The 20,754-nt window shown below is 42.8% G+C and overlaps 1 protein-coding gene across 4 annotated transcripts in view; it reads right to left on the bottom strand.

The window, feature by feature from the left end:
* Window positions 1-1,182: 1,182 nt before the first annotated feature.
* The window catches only part of SMOC2 (SPARC related modular calcium binding 2), a 1,417,970-nt gene continuing 1,398,398 nt past the window's right edge, over window positions 1,183-20,754 (bottom strand). For all 4 annotated transcript variants that reach the window (XM_078648722.1, XM_078648720.1, XM_078648721.1 and 1 more), the window contains one exon: window positions 1,183-4,411. In XM_078648722.1, coding sequence (XP_078504848.1) covers window positions 4,380-4,411 — 32 coding nt within the window. In that variant the 3' untranslated portion in view covers window positions 1,183-4,379. The remainder of the gene's footprint in view (window positions 4,412-20,754) is intronic.

The raw sequence follows: 20,754 nt of genomic DNA, 5'->3' as shown, positions 1-20,754 counted from the left end.
TTTTATTTCAAAATTTTCTTGCAGGAGGAGAACGCCCCCGAACCTCCCTTAGGTGGTTCGGGCTCGCTCAGTCGCTACGCTGCCTTACTATGTCCCACAATGATGCATCTCTAAAAAGTGAGTCACCAACATGAAAAGTTTGGAAAGCTGTTATCTAGACAAACCTACCAAGCCAAGACATTTCTGAAATGTAGACACTTAGGGAAGTCCAGGGATGTGTGGCATGCATTGAACCCCCAACCTTTTCCTGCCTTGAAACCCCTGCAAACCTCAAATGTAGCTAATACAATCAAATTTTCCTCACATTTCTGTGTGGGAAAGTTGTGAAATCCAGGGGCTGATACACATTTCTGACCAACCAGCATTCCCCCAGGTCTCCTGATGAAAATTATACCTCACTCGTGTGGGCTAGCCAAGTGCCTGCGACAGGGAAGGGCCTAAAACATATTGTGGAGACATCAAAATGATCTATCACAAAACGACTTGGTTTTGCAAGGGGGGCACCAGCGTTTTATTCCCGAACTCGGCCGCTATCCATGGAAACCTAACGAACCCAGGCATTTCTGAAAACTAGACACCTGGGGCAGTTCAGGGATGTGTGGGTTGCGTTGATCCCCTAATGTGTTCCTACCCAGAATGCCCTGCAATTCAAATATATATAAAATCCCTGCCTCCATTGATTTCTGTGAGAGTACGTTGCCCATGTGTGGTTCCTGGTTCATCCCAAGGTTTGGTTAGAGTGCAATTAGTCCTGTTGTGACACTATTAGGCATGTAATAACTTTAAAAGTTTACTTTGTGAATTGCAATGGTCTTATTCTTTTTTGGGTGTGTGTTATGTAATAGAATGCCACTCCCAAACATATCCTTAATTACCCCTCAACCCCATTCATTTTTTTAGTACTTATTTCCCATTTCTCACAACTCTCCTGGTGCCTTCCACAAATACTGCAAAATAGTATACCTGAATATGCAGGGACCTTCTCTACATTGCACACACCTAGTTGTGGACTATAGCAGTATACAATCAATACATCTGGAACAAAACATTCAATTGAATATTTTCCAATGTTTTTTCGATGAAAACTACACAGCTGGTTTGGATTAGTACTGGTATATTACTAATATGAAAGATACCGGTTTCAAACACATGCTCTCTTTTCATAAAAACAAGAGACACAAATTACATGTTGAATAGTGGACTGAGCTTTAATCTAGAGAAGAGATTACATTCAAAGTTTATCAGTGTGTACGATTATGAAATGAATCGCTGAAACCTTTGTACAAAGACATAAAGAGAATGAGCTCTTTTTTATTTAACCTTCAACTAGTGGAAATGCATTACTACATTACAAACTATATAGGCAAATAATCTCTTCACAGCTATTTCTGAATCTACATATGCTGAAGTAAATAAAAACATTATCTTTCAACAAACTGTATTTGTTTGTTAGTGCTAAATCTACTTATCAGCTAGCTTTCTACTTCTTACAACCATTTATATACACTGGAGCTGCATACGTTCCTGCTGGACTTAACCCTTTAAAACAAAGAAGCTAATTATGCAGAAAATTCAGTTTGTGGCTTACAGCAGTAGGGGCACGACTGTATTAATCATACCAGGTCATATAAGTCACCACTGTCTGGGCCTCCAATCATTGGAAGTTTTTATAGTATCAGGTTTACATATGGAAGAGCTACCACCCCTGAGCGACTTCTCGGATGAGTGACTGCAGGTAGTACAATATGCATCGGCATCTACTGGACTGCATAAAGAATATCGCAGGGCAAGTGCTACTGAGTGGCAATCCTTTTGGCACGTCTTTGTGATTTGTTTCAATGCATTTTTCTTCTCCAGGGGGTCTGGGATTGTTGTAAGGGTGCAGAGAGGACAGCGTGCCTCTGCAGAGTGTAAAGAATTGATGACACTGACAAGCATGCTGGCCTTGCTTGTGACTTTGGCAAATCACATTTCAATATATAACAAATCTTCCTCATTAGGATCTTGCAGCAAGTATACCAATAGGCTCTGCAGTAAACAAAAAGTGATGCTGGCTGACAGTGAGCTGCGACATGCGATCTCTCTGCACCATTTGGTGATTGGGAGTACTTGTTAACTGTAACACCAAATGAATACCACCAACACAATGCTTACAAATACACAGCCAAGAAAAGAAATAGCATATGCTTTCAATTTATTTTCAAACTTTATGAATCAAATAATGTTTACGTTTGTAGTAGGTGTAATCAAAGGGGAATGAATCACTTGTCCTGTATGTTATCAGGGTCAGGGGTTCTTGTCGCCTTAAAAACCCTCATTCACAAAAAAAACGTGGGTGTGGTATATTTTATTTCTCCGCAAATATGGTTATGTGAACAGCATCATCATAGGGTCTTGGTTATGCTTTCCTCCACCTGCAGGAAGACTGACTGGTATTTACAGTAGTGATTAGAGAAAGTGAGGGTGAGAGTACAGTGTCATTAAAATTGTCTCCATCTGTCGATATTGGTTTTATTGTGTTGGGGATGGGGTAAAGATAAAAACAAGGTGGTGGTGCAGTGATAGAAGGGCTACTGTTCTATTGCACCTATTCAAAAACGAGGCTGATCCTAGTGCCTAGGGTTCTACACTCACAAACAAACAACATTTGGCTGACATAAACATATGAGCTTTTCAGCTCCCAGTCCATCACTCACTCAGGCAGTCCGATTAGGCTACTATAAATTAACACAGAATGAGCACTCCTTCCTCCGCTGCAGATTACTCAACTGTGTTTTGTAGATGTTTAGAGTATTTACATCTGACTTCAATTGCACCTAAGTGGACAATCAGCACAAATTGCGTCAGGTTTTGATGATTACCAAAAACACAGCAAACATCTGTCAGAAAGGGAGCGCTTGAGGCTATTTTACTGCAATAACATGCCTTTATTGGTAGCAAAGAGAAAAGGCTGCAAAAAAGATCTGGACTAAGAGCTCGCTGAACATACGCAGTACTGATAGTGGAGTGGCACTATTCTGGCTTCCCATCTACCCTTAACGGTGTTGAGTTCATTTGCTAGAGGCGTCTCCATATTCTCACCCTGAATGATTGGCCGCTTATCCTTTAAACAACTAATATACAATACCTTATGGTTATAGGGGTTCCTTATCACCCACCACTCTGTTGTACATAAGTGTGACTATTGTGAGAAAGGTGACAACCACTTTATTTAATAGTTTCAGTGCATGCTCCTACTCAGATTTCTTATCAAAGATACTACTCAATGCTTTTTTGGACCTGAGACAGCAAACAAATCACGCATAATATAAATGCAGAGAGGCTTTTGGTCTGTGGGCTTCTCCATCTTTCATTGTCATTCACATTTTGTTTCTGCCCACCACAAAATACAGCAAAAGGCAGTGGGTCAGCCCACTTTACCAATTGCCTCCCTTCACTTTCAGTGACTGCGCAAAGCCTGTGCACATTGGTCAATCCACGTAAAATTGTTACTTTCTTTTGACCGAAAAAGCTGGTTCAAAGCGTAGATTTTGTTTTATATATTTATATCAACTTAAGTTAGGTGGTTGATATTCTAAGTGATATTGATTTGAGCGCTTGGTTAGGTAGTCATGTATTTTTGTCTCCTTCAAGATAACATGGCGGCACAACTGAAAAACAACAATAATAAAACAGTCACATTAGTGAATGTTTTTAAATATAAAAGTTTGATTGGATGCATATAGAACCCACGTTTAGGTGGGAGAAGATTTTCTTTTTCTGTTTGTGACATATGCTTGCAACAAAAAATGAAAATAATTTAGCCATCGCACCAGCCTGCCAAAGCCAGGCCTACTGACTTTGTCAATGCTGGTCTTTTCAATGTGCTGTAGCTGTCTGATTACAAAACAATTTGATGATGATCACTTTGTGCAGCGTGTTGAAAGAAGCAACAGATCTGAAACGTACTGACATAAAATGGATACCATCCAAGATAGATTTTCAAATATCACTCATCATGTTCAGTAAATATTAAAACAATAAGATTTCTTAGCATAACTACATTTCATTGTTTCATTGGTTTAGTAGTAAAATGATATATTGTCAAAGCCCAAAAACAAACATTCATAATGTTGCAGGTTTTAAAAAAAAATAAAGGGTTTAAATGCAAAGTTTTACATCTCAAAAAGTACAGAAGGCAAACGGCAAAAAGGCACATACATTGTATGTGATAATTTCCTATCCAGCTGTTCCATTTTCACAGATTCAAAAGTCTGCTTAAATATCTCCATTCTACAAAGTGAATTTACATTTAAAGTACAAAAAGTGCAAATACAATGTTGTCGGTTGCTTGCTGTCCAGAACATCTTCCAAATTCCAAACGGTCTGTCTCAGATTGATCATTCACTCAGCCTTGCTTTTTTGAGAGCTTCTGAAAAAAGGCAATGAAAAGTGTGTCATTCCATGGTACTTATTAAGCTTATAATGTATTCTGATTAGCTTCTTCAAATAATTGTTTAAATTCACTGTAATACTGACATTGGTTCTTAGTGACCTGTCCCAGAGTACTTTCAATAATAAGTTTCTGTATTTTGTACATTCACGCTCATATTTTTTTTTTTAGCATTCTTGTTTAGCACATGAGTAGGAATATTGAATTAACATTTTGAGATGTGTAGTTCTCCCAGCTATAAATGAAAGTTGTTGTTTATGACCTGAATAGGTAGGCAACGTCGCTTGACTAGATACTACTATTATGAGGAGGCAATGGAGATTACAAATCACAATGATGTGATCGAACTTGTTTGTGATGGTGAGAAGTCCAGCAGGCAAGTACAGTACCACTTTAGGTGGGGCAATAGATGCTAACTTTGTAATTTGTTTTGTAAACCTTGTCAACTTGATAAACTTTGAGGAGTTTTAAATCATTTGTCAGGTAAAAATGTGGAAAAATGTAGGTTTTGTACAGAAAATATTAAAGACATGCTTTTTTGCAGGAGACTTCTATTGCGGCAGAAAATCTTTGCAAATGCCTTTTTAACTTTTAACTTGGCCCAGCTATGGGGGTTGCACAGGTGACAATAATAAACTTTTCCACTTCAAGAGGTGACTAAGTCTACCACAAGGGCAAAACATTGCAGCCTGCTTACCTTTCGGCACATCCCTAAGTTTGGTGTGCCTTTTCATTTAACTAAAAACATGTGCTCTTGAAGTAGTCCTGCTGGGCAGAATTGTGGACACAAATAAATATCTACGTGCAGTTAGCAAGCCAATGATTAATGGAAACAAGCATTTACAATGCAATGGTCTCGGCATCATTAAAAGTAGAGCTATTGGCATTGCTCATGACATTTCTTTTTTTTTTCCTTAAATCATAAATAACAGCACTCACTGCTCTGCGCACTCACTGCTCTGCGCACTCACTGCTCTGCGCACTCACTGCTCTGCGCACTCACTGCTCTGTGCACTCACTACTCTGCACTCTGCACTCACTACTCTGCACTCTGACTCACTACTCTGCACTCTGCACTCACTACTCTGCACTCTGCACTCACTACTCTGCACTCTGCACTCTGCACTCACTACTCTGCACTCTGCACTCACTACTCTGCACTCTGCACTCACTACTCTGCACTCTGCACTCTGCACTCACTACTCTGCACTCTGCACTCACTACTCTGCACTCACTACTCTGCACTCACTACTCTGCACTCACTACTCTGCACTCTGCACTCTGCACTCACTACTCTGCACTCTGCACTCTGCACTCACTACTCTGCACTCTGCACTCTGCACTCACTACTCTGCACTCTGCACTCACTACTCTGCACTCACTACTCTGCACTCTGCACTCTGCACTCACTACTCTGCACTCTGCACTCTGCACTCACTACTCTGCACTCTGCACTCTGCACTCACTACTCAACACTCACTACTCTGCACTCTGCACTCACTACTCTGCACTCACTACTCTGCACTCTGCACTCACTACTCTGCACTCTGCACTCTGCACTCACTACTCTGCACCATTGCGAAGATTCAGCCTTAATGTATGGACATTCGTACTGTCCAGCATATGTGTAAATGATGCTCCACTTACACGGTCACGGGTATAGATAACCAGCACTACACTTGCATAGAATACTATGAGAAGTCGAACATTCCACAAGGGTTTTAAGCCACTTCTGAGGTACCAGCCAAGTATTTCTGCCTCTTCAGAATCACCAGTGGCACTTTTTGTACATGGTGTGAGGTAAGGGTTACTCTTTTGCTGAGATACAGAATCGCAGAGGCCTCCTAAAAGCAAAGTCGTTCCCCTGTGCAAAACAATTATCTTATCAGGCAGCCCGTGAGACAGTAAGCATGTGCGCAATACGAAGAAAGTGGAACGCGAAAGAACGCAAAATTGGATCGTTTCCCCCCATTTCTGTCGTTTCCCTCAATTTCTGCTTAGGGTTGTGTGACCGAGACTCGAACCCGGGTCCTCTCGGTCCGAGGTCGAGCGCCCTAGCCGTTAGGCCACCTCCTCTCCGCTATAAAAGCGGCATGCGGGGAGCATCTTGTGGTTTTCAAAACCCATTTGTGCGGCCTACTCTCCGCCTCCGTATCCCGTGTAATCGGAAATGTGTGGCACCGTCACAAGCCTCTCCGTAATTAGCACCGGGGGTGAGTAACGAGAGAAAGGATTACTCCCTTATAAAGTGCTTGAAACCCGGCTATCGGTATAAAGCGCCACTTAGATAAACAAGGCCACAGTTAATTGAATGCCCTCCATTTTTTAGGTCTAAATTCAATCGCGGGCCCTATGCTTTATCCCGTTCTCAAAGAAAGGGAACTTCGTATCCTTTAATGTAAGTTCTTGAACTGAAAAGCTTATTATTCTTTCAACAGTAGCATGTCTCCCTCTTGTTTAACTCCACCGAGAGTTTCATTTGCAAGAGAGTACCCAAAGCGCTACTGAGAAACTAGGGGCTGTTGCATTTAAATATCCGCAAGCCCAACACCAAGGCTGCCTAGTCTTGAATTTGTCTTGTGCTTTTTTACTACGGAGGCCGCTAGCAACCCTTCCGCCTTCCGGCCATGTCGGAGGCTGCCCCAAGTATTACATTATTTATCTTGGCGCTGTGCAATGGAGTTTCTTGTTACCCATCTCAACGAGCGTCATGTTATCGACCTTAGACGAATGATAGGCAGGGCAGCCCTACAGGATCGGTGCCTCCTGGTCCTCGTGGTGTCCAGCTGGAGGGCCTACTCTTCAGGGTGCAATTGAGAGACCTGAACTTGCCAACACAACTGTCAGTCGAAATAGGGGGCGGGTTATGCCTCTCACCGTGGCCTCGGTGGCCTGCGCAGTGCCTACCTCCCGGTGCTGGAAGGTATTTCGTGTGTAATAAATTGGACATAAGCTGGGCAGTCTTTAATAAGAGGACGTGCAAGATTATCCCTTTCACCGGCCAAAGCTTATCTCTCAATGGATGGCTGAGGGACATTGCTCTACGGTTAATTAGCAGCAGAGGTAAATCAGGCTCTGGAAGGAGACGATCTCCACACATCTATCTTTGGAGGGCTTCTTAGGTCAGAGGTCACAAAGGACCGATGTGTGAGGCGGGAGGAGGCCCGAGAAATGAAAGAGCAAACGGCTGGAAAGGATCCCAGTGCATCTGAGAAAACCCAGCGCTGAACACTGTGTATTTCAATATAAACAAGAAATCACTGAGGTCCGTTTTTTTTTTGCCGAGTTTTATATAGCGCAAACTTGACCCGAATCGGGTATCACAGCGCTTTACAGAGCACCAGTTACGTTACATGAGGACACAACACTCACCTTTAAAGTTGCTGGGGACGGCCGCCGGTGCAATCTGCAGACTGCAGAGTTCACAGGAGAGGATGGGCTGGGGCCGGGAGGAGCAGCTCAGGCTCGCAGTCCGTAGTCGCAGGCTCCGCTCAGCTCGAAAGGAATTTGAAAAGGAGGAAGTGAGGGGGGGGGGCCAAAGATAAAGGGCAAGATTACCGTGTCACTGTTCTGTTGCATGCAATGGTGTACGCGCGCGCACCATCTGGATTGCATTACACGGGCACTCTGACAGCTCGTAATTAAGATTAATCACTCTGCCGTGCTCGTTCTCGCACACAATATGCCACATCGGGCACGCGTAAATTACTTACATCCTATCACGGCAACGCTAATACATACACAGCACAGCGAAGACGAATCACTAGGCAGATGACAAAATACACTAAGGAATGTGTCTGTTCAGACCCCTAGAGATCCTTTCTTTCTTCTTTAGCATTAGGAGCTCGAAGCTCCACCCCCTTCGTGGGCGGAGGCCGAGCCCTAAAAAAGGACAGAACAAAGGGTATTGAGCACATAAGTCACTTTGATTTTGTGTCAGTTATTCCCTGGGTATACTCGGTTGGGTGGGTATTCTTCAGGGCTATTAGACAATTATTTCAATGTAACAACTTCAACTTCTAAGGTTTTTTCCCATTTGGCAGTGAAACTAAACTGCAAATAGATTTTAAAAAAGTCATAAAATCCCCAAATGGGCACAATTTCAGAAATGCCTCTACAGAAAAGTTGTATCCATGAATTCCTACACTACTTTCGATTTTAAAAGTTATCTGTTTCAAATTGTTAAGTTGGATGTTTATTGTTTCATCGTTTCCTTATCATAGCCAATCCACTTGATGGGATACACAGAGATAAGTACAGAATGTGTCTTAATTTTATATGCTGAAATTTGAATTGAAAACCAATTTAAAAAAATGAAACATAAATTTGTTGGATTTTCTATAAAACCTTAAAAATGTCAAAATTTTTGAATCTGGGATTTTTGACACTGCTATAATCTTTTGCGGTGCTAAATGTCGAAGAATTGACTCTTAAAAATATACTTTTGCATTCTGTGAACATTGCCACAATTGTTAGGTTTAACCCCTTATGTGCACATGACAGCAGAGGGCCGTCAAGCGTCACGGTGGGCGTGTGCGGAGGATAGCCCCCAGCCATCCGAACCACGCACACTCATTAAAACCCCAGCACCGTGGTGGAATTGTCGCCGCGGTCAAGGGGATAATACCCAGCATCCTAAGTAAATGTCTATCTAGGTGAATTGAGCATTCAGTAGGAAATGAGAGGTGCATCTGTGAATTTTCAAGAATATTTTATTGTTACGTTTTAAAGCATCCATTTGACTTGAGGGCGGCTCATATTTTGGTAAATAAGTCTAAGATTCCAGATTACTGCCTCAAAAAATAAGATCCATTGCTTTACCTATTCTGCCATTATTGGAAGTATGATAGTGAAACACCAGTCCACATGCATCTCTACATTTTAACATCAGCACTTCCAGAACATAGGCAGGTGTTGCGCTATTTTCTCTTAGCTGTGATTTAACCTTTCCCTAGACTCTATGTGCGGTCTATTTTTTCCTAGATTTTCCCTCCCACTGCTATCCATTTTTTGTTTACACAATATGTAACAACATGTTGTACAGTGATGTCTCCCCTGCTGTAGGTTTTTCATCTCCGTAGACAACAATCTGAACACACATAGATGTACTGATGTTTGAAGCTTTTTAAAGTTATTTTGCTTCTTCTGCCAAGAAAGCATCACCACATTGTTTAGCCTTCCCTGGTCACCGAAGCTGGCAGTTCAATCTGGTTTGATTCTCCTACGTATTGTGAGCTGTTTGACCAGACATATGTCTTCATCTGATCAACTTACTCCGTGCTTGTAAAAATAAGAGCCTGGCTGGGAAAAGTACCATGTGATTGCTACCATGTGTATCTTCATTTTGAAACTGAAGTACCTCAATGTGACATCATATAATTTAAACAGTAATTAAAATATGGCACCGTGCGTGATTTGCTTTCTCTTGGCAAACAAACTTATCACAAAACAAAATCTGTCAATTGTCTGTGCAAGATCAAATATAATAGGAATAGCAGTTTGTTGGAATGTGGCACGCATATCAGAGGAAGTATACCCATTCAATTTGTTTTCTAATACCTAAGCTGCTATTTCTGGGTGCTAAATAATTAGGTGAGTGCAGTGGCTTTGCCTAGATTCCAAAAGTGCTTTCAACACATGGTCCAGGTCTTGGTCTTGCGCTTGGTCAAAAAGTAGTTCTTAGAATAGGAACGCAATGAAATGTGGATTATCAATTTACAGTGAGGTTTATTGGTTGGTGCAATGTGTAACCCTAACAGTATATTTACATTTCAAGTTTTTATCTACTGACTTACATTTTCACAATTGATACCAGTGTAGAAGCACTGAACACAATTTGTGATGCTAATGTGCAACTGTGACTAGAGAAGTGAGAGCCTCACTCTCTAGAGATTGGTAGCAGCACTCACGATTAACAGTGTGAGTTCAATACAATTCTGACAGTCAGCATACATTCTGCAGCTAAGATCTTACACACACACACACACACCCACAAACGCACCCCCACACACCAACACACACAGACACACACACTTGTGCATAGGGCTTTGCTGAGATAGAATGCACCCTCCTGTAAGGGCATTGTGAGGTTACATGACTGATCAGCAAACAATATAGATCAGTGTTGCTTTTTTAACATAGGAAGACAATTACTTTTGACCTACATTCACAAAGCAAATAGATCTCATCTAAGAGACTATGAGAGGTAGCAGCTTTGCCAATGTCTTTTCGACAATGAACAGCAGTGTGGCTGCTGTGCAGCATGACTGTAAGTTAGAAAAAAAGTGCTAGGCCGTGCCCAGCGCAGGCTGCGTCAAAGCATTTCATTTTTGTTGCTTTTTTGATGGTGGGACAGAGGGATAGTTGATCAGGGTAAGCAACAAACAACATGGGATGGGACGGCAAGCACCAAACAATGTGGGATGGGGCAAGTAACAAACAAGGCGGGAAGGCAAACCCTAATGATGCCAATAATATACTTAGATTGTTGTCACAGGAGCATGGCCGGATGGTTTTATTTTTTAAATGATGGATTCATTTTTTATTGATAACATTTTACAGTACATTGAAATGTTTCTATTTATTTTTGTTGGTAATTTATATTTTAGTAGTGGGTTGTTGGCTTTGTAGGGAAATAAGGTGAGAAGTTAAATAAAGTACAAGAAATGTTGTTATAATGCTAATTATTTTTAATTAATAATGCAATTGATGAATAATTTGGCCAATTGATTTGTTTTGCAATTGTAGTATCATTTTTCTAAACAAGAATTGGAGTATATTTAGGCCTTTACCTTTTTGTTAGTAATGCACATTGTAGTAGTTGGTTGTTGGTTTTGTAGGGAATTGGGTGGAAAAGAAATAAAATGATAGTATTTTTTAAATTAATTGTTAAATGTATATAAAAATGTATGTATGTAAATGTTGGCAATACAACTTACTATATTTGTTTTATTTATTAATTTAGGATTAAGTGTTTTTAAATAATAATGTTTGAAAAATACCTTTAACTACAATTTTTGTTTTGTTAAAGTTATATTTTTTTACAAAATATATTTATTATGGTTTTTGAGTATTTCATGTATTTGTACTAAATTTTATTTAAATTTAGATTCTTTTTTTTCAGATTTTACTATGTATAATTATATTCTGTAACTTCTATGGGGCCAATTACGATGTCGTTCGGGAAACCTCAGACCGCTAGTCAGAAGCTTTCTGACCGCAGTTGGAGGCTTTCAGACCGACACTCGGCTTGAAGTCAGACTGCCGAATTACGATGTCGGCAGTTGGAGCGCGAACTGGCCGGTCCATCCAAGGCAGTTCGGACTCTCTCTCGGAGTCTTCTGGCCAGTCGGAACCGCACTGTAATCCCCTATGGACGGCGTTTCTGCCATCAGGATTCCGTTGTTGGTTTCCCACAACCTTTCTGTGCCGGCTTTTCTGACACAAAAAGGCTGTCGGAAAGTGAATTTGGAGGCCCCCTTTCCTCTGTGGCTCAAGGTAGGTGGCCAAGAGGGTACATAGTGTGCCCCCTGTAAATCCATGCCCTGTGTGGCAGGCACTATGGGATGCCTGCCACAGGGTGCAGGGTTTTACACACACACCCATTTATTTATGGGAGCCTATATTATGGGCGGTTTATGGCCGTAACACAAGCTGCCATAGAGAAGTGTGAGTATCTGACCAAACAGTGTTCGGTCGCAGCGTAATCAGGTGGTCAGAACGGCTGACCAGAGGTCGGTTGCTCCCGAGGCTGAGACGGTGTCGGTCTGAGGCAATTCCGACTGACATCATAATAAGCCCCAAATATGGATTTTATATATAATATGAAGTAATTTTTTTATTTTGGGTATTTACATATTATACACTAAAATATTAGGTGGTGGAATGTTCTATATACTCCTTTAAAAGTCCTACATTTTTTATACTGTTGGTTACACTGGAGTGTCAATGGTGAATGTAACACCTCCAGAGTCCTACACCTACCCTAATGTGGTGTGGATTGGAGTAGGAATAGTAACTCTGGTCACCCAAGCATGGACATCGATTCACCAAAATACCACGGGTAACGGAAGTGACACCACATGTCCTTTCAACCTTTATGACATCACAGGACGTGACATCACACGTATCATTTACCCTTGTTACCACAGGAAATTATGTCACATGACCTTGCGGACACTCATGTAAAGTGAATTCCTCACTATTCAACATTACGTTACACAGAAGTCAGTAACCAAACTGCGATGGATGCATGTCTTCATTGCAAGAGAATAGAATGGATTTATGATGATGCAACAAGTGCTGTTATCACGCGTGCCATTACAAAACCGGTATAAAAACAAAAGTGTCACTACCATGCATTGCCATTACAATGTAAGTTTTCACCATGCATGCCTTTACCATACAAATGTAAGTATTTTACAGGTAAGTATAAACCCTTTCTGTGTATATAAAAAGGGTTTATACTTACCTGCTTAATATTTACATTTCCAAAGGCATGCATGGTAAAACCATACATTTGGTAAACGTGCACATAGATATATGTACAACAACAAAGCCACTTGAAAGCAGTTGAACACTATTTCAGGACGGGTGCCTCCTTGCATAATTACTAATCATCACGCAAATTCAATTAAACAAAGGTCCAAGCGGGACTGGAGCACTCAGACGGAAAGCTCTTTATTCGTAACCAGGTAAAAATATTTCAACAAAACTGCCTTTTTCCATACTGGAAGCATGTAACAGTTGTAAGTTTTTTTAAATGAGTCCTTGCTCATTCTCATTGGCCACCATAGCTAGTGGTGGGGGACTTTGCGTTCCTTAACCACTTCACTGCCTGGCTGTTTCCCCCCGCTGTGCTGGGGGCGGGGGGCGTGCACAGCGCCCCAGTGCTCATGACGAGGTCAGCTCGTCATGAGCCACGGCGCTCCGGTGCTCATGACGAACTGAGCTCGTCATGACCACACCCGTTCCAATGGAACGCTCAGCACAGCAGGGGAATCAGCCCAGCATGCGAGCGTTCCATGTAACCGGCGCGGTCATGAAGAGCTCAGCTCGTCATGAGCACCGGAGCGCCATGGCTCATGACGAGCTGACCTAGTCATGAGCACAGGAGGGGGAAAAATATAATATTATTCTCATCCACCATCACAGTGTGTGTTGTTGCCAGATTCAATGGTTTCTTAAGTAGTGCTGTGTAGCCTATATGTATCGGTGTAGTAGTTGCTTTAAAGCACAGTGAATCTAAGGCACACAGCACATATAATATTCATCTGCTGTTAGGTTTCAATTGCAGTGCTCTTAACACCGCAATAACAGTTTCTGTCTTTAACTGTGCAAGGTTGTTTCCCTCGTACAGCCGCCAATGTCACATGGTGAATTAACACACATCCTCGTAGGTGCAGGTTTCGTAACCAACAATTAAAACATTTATTAATGCTACAACTTCTCTGTTGGTGGGCGTGTCATCCATTCAAATTGCAGTGGTTCAGATTGCATTAATTAAATCCAAAATCAAAGCCACTTGGAAGCAGTCGAACACTATTTTAGGACAGGTGTCTCCTTGCACGATGAGTGGCCACCACGCACATTTATTTGAAACAAAAGTACAAGCGGGACTGGAGCACTCAGCGGGAAAGCTCTTTATTTGCAGCCATGCAAATATGTTTCGGCAAAAACGCCTTTTTCAACACTGGTGGGAAAACAAGTGACAGTTGTGAGCAACATTCTATTCCCAATAACTTTGGCGCCGATTGACAAATCTTTGCGAAAGTTTCAAAACGAATTCTTTGTTGAGATCAGCTCCTATGTTGAATGTTTGGGGGTGATTCATTAAGTGGGGGCTGAGAAAAAATGGGTCTAAAAATGTGTTTTCTCCATGTTAATTTCCTTAGGAAGCTTTAGAAAAGGCTACAGGTCGAACAGGTGAACGGAATTACCCCAAATTTGGCAGAGAGAATGGTTTTGGTCTAGATAGCATGCTTTTGTTTATTTAGTTTATTTGGTGTAAATCCTTTCAGTAGTTTTTGAGAAATATCGACATTTACAGATATCGATATTTAGGAATTCTGTCATCTGATTGGCTGAGGCGTTACAGGCACGAGCTTGCTGCTGATTGGCTGCGAGCGGTTGCAACTAGGAAGTGTTGGCTGCCATTCTGTGATTCCGTTGTAGCGAGTAAAGGGAAAAAAGTTGGAAAGAGGAGGGTGGGAGTACTGTAACCTTTGTGGGGTGTTTAGGGTGTGCTATTGCGGGGGTGCGAAGCGAAGTATTCACCCCTACCGGTGTGAAAGTGCTGGGCTACGGAAATTAAGTGAGGTATTGCCTAGTGTGTGATATTGCTAAGGTGAGCTGGTGCGCAACTCGGGGATTAAAGCGTGAGCCCATCTGTGTGTCTTATGCTGTGAAGTCATGTGCCCTGGTCGCTGCAGTACAGTTGTGGAACTAGTGTTAGCATGTGGTAATACCTACTAGGATGAACTACTGACCCGTACTGGTGTGAAAGTCCTGTGGTACGGAAAATATTTGAGGTATTGTCTAGAGTCTCATGGAACTAGGAAGTGTTGGCCGCCATTTTGTTACTTCGTTGAAGCGAGTAAGGGGAAAAAAGGGCAAAAAAACATAGGAAAGAGGAGGGTAAGAGCACTGTAACCTCTGTGGGGTGTTTAGGGTGTGGTATACAGGGGGTGCGAAGAGAACTACTCAAATCTATTGGTCTGAAAGTGCTAGACTACGGAAATTAAGTAAGGTATTGCGTAGAGTCTGATGCTGCTAAGGTGAGCTGGTGCGGGACTCGGGGATTAAAGCATGAGCTTAAATTGTGTGTCTTATAGTGAGAAGTCATGTGCAGTGGCCACTGCACTACACCTGTGGAGGTAGTGTCAGCATGTGTTTATACCTACTAGGATGAACTACTGACCCATACTGGTCTAAAAGTCCTGGGGTACGGAAAATATGCGAGGTATTGTCTAGAGTTTCTTGGTGATAAGCTGAGCTGCTGCCAGACTAGGGGATGAAAGCGTGATCCCAAACTTTGTGTCATATGCTGTGAAGTCATGTGCTCTGGCCGCTGTGCCACATCTGTCCAAGTAGTGTCCGCATGTAGTTATAACTACTCGGAGGAACTTTTGTTTCGAACATTGATGTTTGTGTGTGGTGTTTAGGGGGTGTTATAGAGGGAGTAAGAAGGTAAATTTGCGTGTATCAAATCAATTCGGTATTTGTGAAGTGCTAAGTACTTACTCCTATGGGTCTGATGGCGGTGGGGGAGTAAACTGAGTTGCTGACGGACTCGGGGTAAAACTTTTGAACTACTGACTCCTACCGGTCTGAAAGTGCAGGGTACGGAAATTAAGTGAAGTATTGCGTAGAGTGTGATGCTGTTAAATTGAGCTGCTGCTGGAGTCGGGGATGAAACTGTGAGCCTAAACTGTGTGTGCTATGCTGTGAAGTCATATGCTCTGGGCGCTGTGTCACACCTGTCCAACTTGTATATGGTGCTTAGGTGGTGGTGTATAGGGAGTGCGAAGGTAAATCAATACGGTATTTGTAAAGTGCCATCTATTCACCCCTATGGGTGAGTAGAGCTAGGGATCAAAGCGAGATTGTAATGCGTATTTTGACATGTCGTGCGGCATTCGAACTACACCATGAGAGTGCCGTTTGGTGGTGGTGGATGCCACTTTAAAACATTGTCTGCTGCGGCCCTTGTGGCTGGCTACATCAGAACACAGAGACACACTTACTGCACTTCCTGCACACAGACATGTGGGAGATACCCCATTTCCCTTGCCGGATAGGCACACCCCTGCGCTGACTTGTTTAGGTCGGACCAGCACACGTGTGTTGTGCTTGCAGGAGGATGCATGAGTAGCTACATGTCCAGGGTCACTGCTAACGCTGAGGTGACATGGTAACGTCTGCTGAAGACAGCACATTGTGATGTTTCAGGGCATTTGCTTATCATGCTAACACAATGACCACATGGACACACTTGTCAGATGCTGGTGTGGAGGGTGCTGGTGGTCCTGGGGTTATTGCGGTGAATTTTGTGGCCCTCATGGGTATCCCTGTATTGTGGTCATTGACTCTATGGCACCTGTGGCTGTTCTGGTGTTCTGGTGTGTCTCTTCGCTGTGTTTCCTTTCATGCTCCAGGTAGTCATCCTGCTTAACACTAGTAGAAAGCACGTGTAAAATTCTTGGTGGTAACGTGGGTTATCGCCAGAATTAATTTTGCATTGTAGTTGTGAAAGTTGTGATGTCATTTGTTTGTGTGTAGAACAATATACGGACTGGGTAGTGTATCTGTCAAGATGCAGCATCTGATGCACTATTCCTAATCATTATTAATAAAATTAGATTTCTTCATTGATTTTGTGTGTACACTGCAAGTGCAGGGACTACCTCAGTGCAATTCAATACAGGATTTTAGTATTTAGAATAAATCGCAAAGGTGCACCTTGTCTTTTTGCATGGGAACGGCTACTCTGCATTTCATTATTAGCACTTTAATGCAACTAAAGTTGAGCTTAATCTGATACATTATTTAGAAGTTGGTGCAAACTGGAGAGATTAATAGTATTCCGGCAATAAGTGCTCTAAAATTTAACACAATGGCGGATACCAGCAAATAAAGGCAATAAGAAAAAGAAAGAGTCACAAAGCAGTTAAGAAAAAAATCGAAAAGGCTTATAGTTTTTTTGTCAAACTTTATTTTTTATAAAGTTACATAAACCATAAACTATTCTCAATTTTTTTATTAATATATGCATAAAAAATAAAGCAATAAATAAAATTCAACAAATATAATAGGAAACAGCAAGGTGGAAGATTCCTGTGGGAACCATGGATGTCGACGACAAAGCTTTGAAAATAAAGCACAAACTAAGGACGTGTGTAATGTGCATATGAACAGACTGAGAGAGAAAAAAAGAGAAGGAAAACCAAGCCAGAGAGAAAAGGAGAGGGAAGGAAAGAAAGGGAGTGAGAAAGGGATAAGGGAGAGAGAGATAGAAGGAAAGGAATGAAGAGAGTGAGAGAGAGAGAGAGAGAAGAGTGGGAAGTGAGAGAGAGAGAGAGAGATTGGTGCTATCGGAGTGTGCAGCAGTGGGCGGACTGCACGTGCCTGTCAAAACCCCACCGATCTCAGATGTGTCACATCACATTGTACGCGCATCTTACAGATGTCGTTGAGTCTTGAATGGCGGAGAGCACATCAGCTTTTTCGCGGATCTGATAGATGTCGCTGAGTCGTGTATGGTGGAGACCACTTGAACTTCTGTGTGGCTTGGCATATCTCACACATGTCGCTGAGTCATGAGTTGTCAATGGCGGAGAGACCCTTAGGGTTTGGTGCCGCTAAGTTTGTGGAAGTCAAGTTAGTGGCATGTGGTGGTAGGCTCCTGATGGCCACATGAGTTTGGGGTGGCAGTAACTCTATGCATATGAAGTGGCAGAAAGGAAATGGCGTCACACAAAGAGTGTCCAGGACAGGGAAACCTATAAAGCTGCACATCGGCAGTACATGAAGGAAATAGCTGAGGCAAAAAAAATTTACCTAGGTAACAGGATTGCATTAGCAGCCAACTCACAAAGAGAACTCTTTAACATCGTTAAAGAATTCACTAATCCATCAGGATCTCAGCTGGCACCTCCCGATACAAAGGACTGGGCAGAATCTGTAGCCTCCTACTTTCACGAGAAAATTAACGATATACATAAACGTTTCCCCCCAATGACGACAACTAATCAGATCACGGTCCCTGAAATCAACAGTGGCAATAATCCTAACCATCATACTGTCACGCTAAAAGAGTTCTCACCTTTCTCAGAAAAGGAGGTGGGCCAAACCTTGCTGAAAATGAAGTCTGGAGCCCCGGGAGACCCTGCCTCTCCGCAAGTTCTATCTAAAATCTCCTCGGCACTGATCCCTGTCCTAACCAACATCCTCAATCAATCTTTATGTCACAGTTCCGTTCCTGACCATTGGAAGGAAGCAGTAATTAGGCCTATTTTAAAAAAGCCAACAGCTGACCCAGACCAACCTGCCAATTACCGACCAATCTCCCTTCTCCCACTATTTGGAAAAATTATGGAGGCCCTAATAAATAAACAGCTTGTTACCCATTTTGAGTCCAACAAAATCCTCGACCCTTCCCAGTCTGGCTTCAGGGCTTCCTATAGCACTGAAACAGCCCTGCTTGAGGTCGTGGACAACATTAGACTGACCCTGGATTCCAAACAATCAGCCATATTGATCCTGCTGGACCTTTCTGCGGCCTTCGACACCATCTCGCATCGCGTTCTGTTAGAGCGCCTTGCAGAGGTCGGTGTCGAGGGCGCAGCACTTCAATGGCTGACAAGTTATCTCGGCAATAGGAGGTCCAGGGTCCAGATAGGCTCGCACTCCTCCATTTACTATGACAATGACAAGGGTGTTCCACAGGGATCCATACTGAGCCCGACCCTTTTTAATTTATATGTCTCTCTCCTTGCGAAGGTCATCAGAGCACATGGTTTTGGAACCGTATCTTATGCCGACGATACCCAAATCCTTATCACCATCAATCAGAACCCTGATGACATTAAAAGGAGGTTCAAAAACTGTATGGTCGACATACATGAATGGATGACCAGGAACTACCTCATGATGAACGCAGGAAAGACAGAGGTTATGCTATTCGGTAAAGCTGACAAAATCTGGTCGCCAGACTGGTGGCCTGATTCCCTCGGGTCCTGCCCTGTCCCCAAGCCCTCTGTCAAGAATCTTGGCGTGATCATCGACGATAAGCTAACCATGTCTGAGCACATCAGGAAAACCGTGGGCACCAGTTACGGTCTGATGCGCAGCTTAAGGAAGATCTTTAAGTGGATTCCACTTTCAGCCCGTATGCCCTTAATTCAGGGACTTATCGTCAACAGGATGGACTATGGGAATGCTCTCTTCTCAGCCATCAATTCAACACTTCTAAACCGACTGCAGGTCCTTCAGAATACTGCTGCTAGGCTAGTACTTGATCTGCCCCCTCGCTCCCCATCAGCCCCCTGCCTCCAGACCCTGCACTGGCTATCCATACAAAAACGCATAAAGTTTAAACTATGTTGTCTAGTCCATATAGCTGTAAATGGTCATGAACCTTCCTATCTTGAGCACAAGCTTAAGGCCCACGGGCCAGTCAGAACGCTACGATCCTCCAGCAAGGCCTTTCTTTCTGTGCCCAGAGTTCGCACAGTCAGAAATGGTTTACAGAGCGTTCAGAAAAACCGCTCCAGAAGCCTGAAACTCTCTCCCCACACATATCAGACTAGAGCCAGATCAGGTGAAGTTCCGGAAACAGCTAAAAACCTGGCTTTTTTAGCCAGATGAGCTCTCCTTGCTCCTCGGGGGTTAATGGACCGGAGGTTCCTTTTTGCCTGCTAGCGCTCTGAGACCTTTGGGTGAATTATGCGCGATACAAATGTAAAAAATGGAAATGGAAATGGAAGTCCGTGCCAAGGTGATGGTAGGCTACTGACGGCCATATAGTTGAGGGTTGAGACCCATGGATCGTTCGCCAGCTAAGGATGAGAAGTTGTCGATCTATTATATTTGCGTGGTCACATGGCCTGTGCCACATGTACCGGATGAGTGTGGTGTGTGTGCAAACTTGCCCTCAGGGAGTTGCTGTGAGATGTTGAGAACTAGACCATTGACCTGCACACCAATAGCGAGTACGCCTGCGACAGGTAGCTATGTGGGGCCAACGTTGGAACATAATCAGAGTGGCGTGGCATGGCGTACAACGGAACAGGGCAGGGGTAGACACAATGACATGGAAGGCTCGTAGTTCTGAGTCTGTGAGCCGAGGGGACGGGCCGCAACTGTCGCTGTGCAAGACTGGGTCCAAACTTTTCATAGTTCACACTACAGAAGTATTCAAAAACAATTTGGTGATTCAGTCCGTCAGCTGGCATCTGTCCGAGGCATTTGTGAAAACATATCAGCGTTCTTTCTGTGAGTGATACCCCTTTGGACGCTCCCTCTCCCCACATCAGGAGGTAACGTACCCTTTTTCCACGTTACCAACATACCCCCAACAACCTTCTTGGGCCCAGATGTATCCCTGTGCAGTTGAACAAAGAAGAATCTTAGTCATGTATAGATTTACATATAAAAAAATATATTTAAAGAAAAGAACAACAAATAAAACTGAATGGAGTCTGGTGCTATGGTCGCTGCCATGAATTTGGGGTCACTGTTGTTCAGGACTCAGGACACAGTTAGATATGTGGGATTTGTTTCTGTTAAATAGGGTTAGTGGTACCAGAAGCATTGAGAGTGTC

The sequence above is a fragment of the Lissotriton helveticus genome, chromosome 6 (genome assembly GCF_964261635.1).
Source record: "Lissotriton helveticus chromosome 6, aLisHel1.1, whole genome shotgun sequence".
NCBI lineage: Eukaryota > Metazoa > Chordata > Amphibia > Caudata > Salamandridae > Lissotriton > Lissotriton helveticus.
The sequence above is the reverse complement of the archived record's forward strand: the minus strand, read 5'-3'. Positions and strand labels throughout refer to the sequence as shown.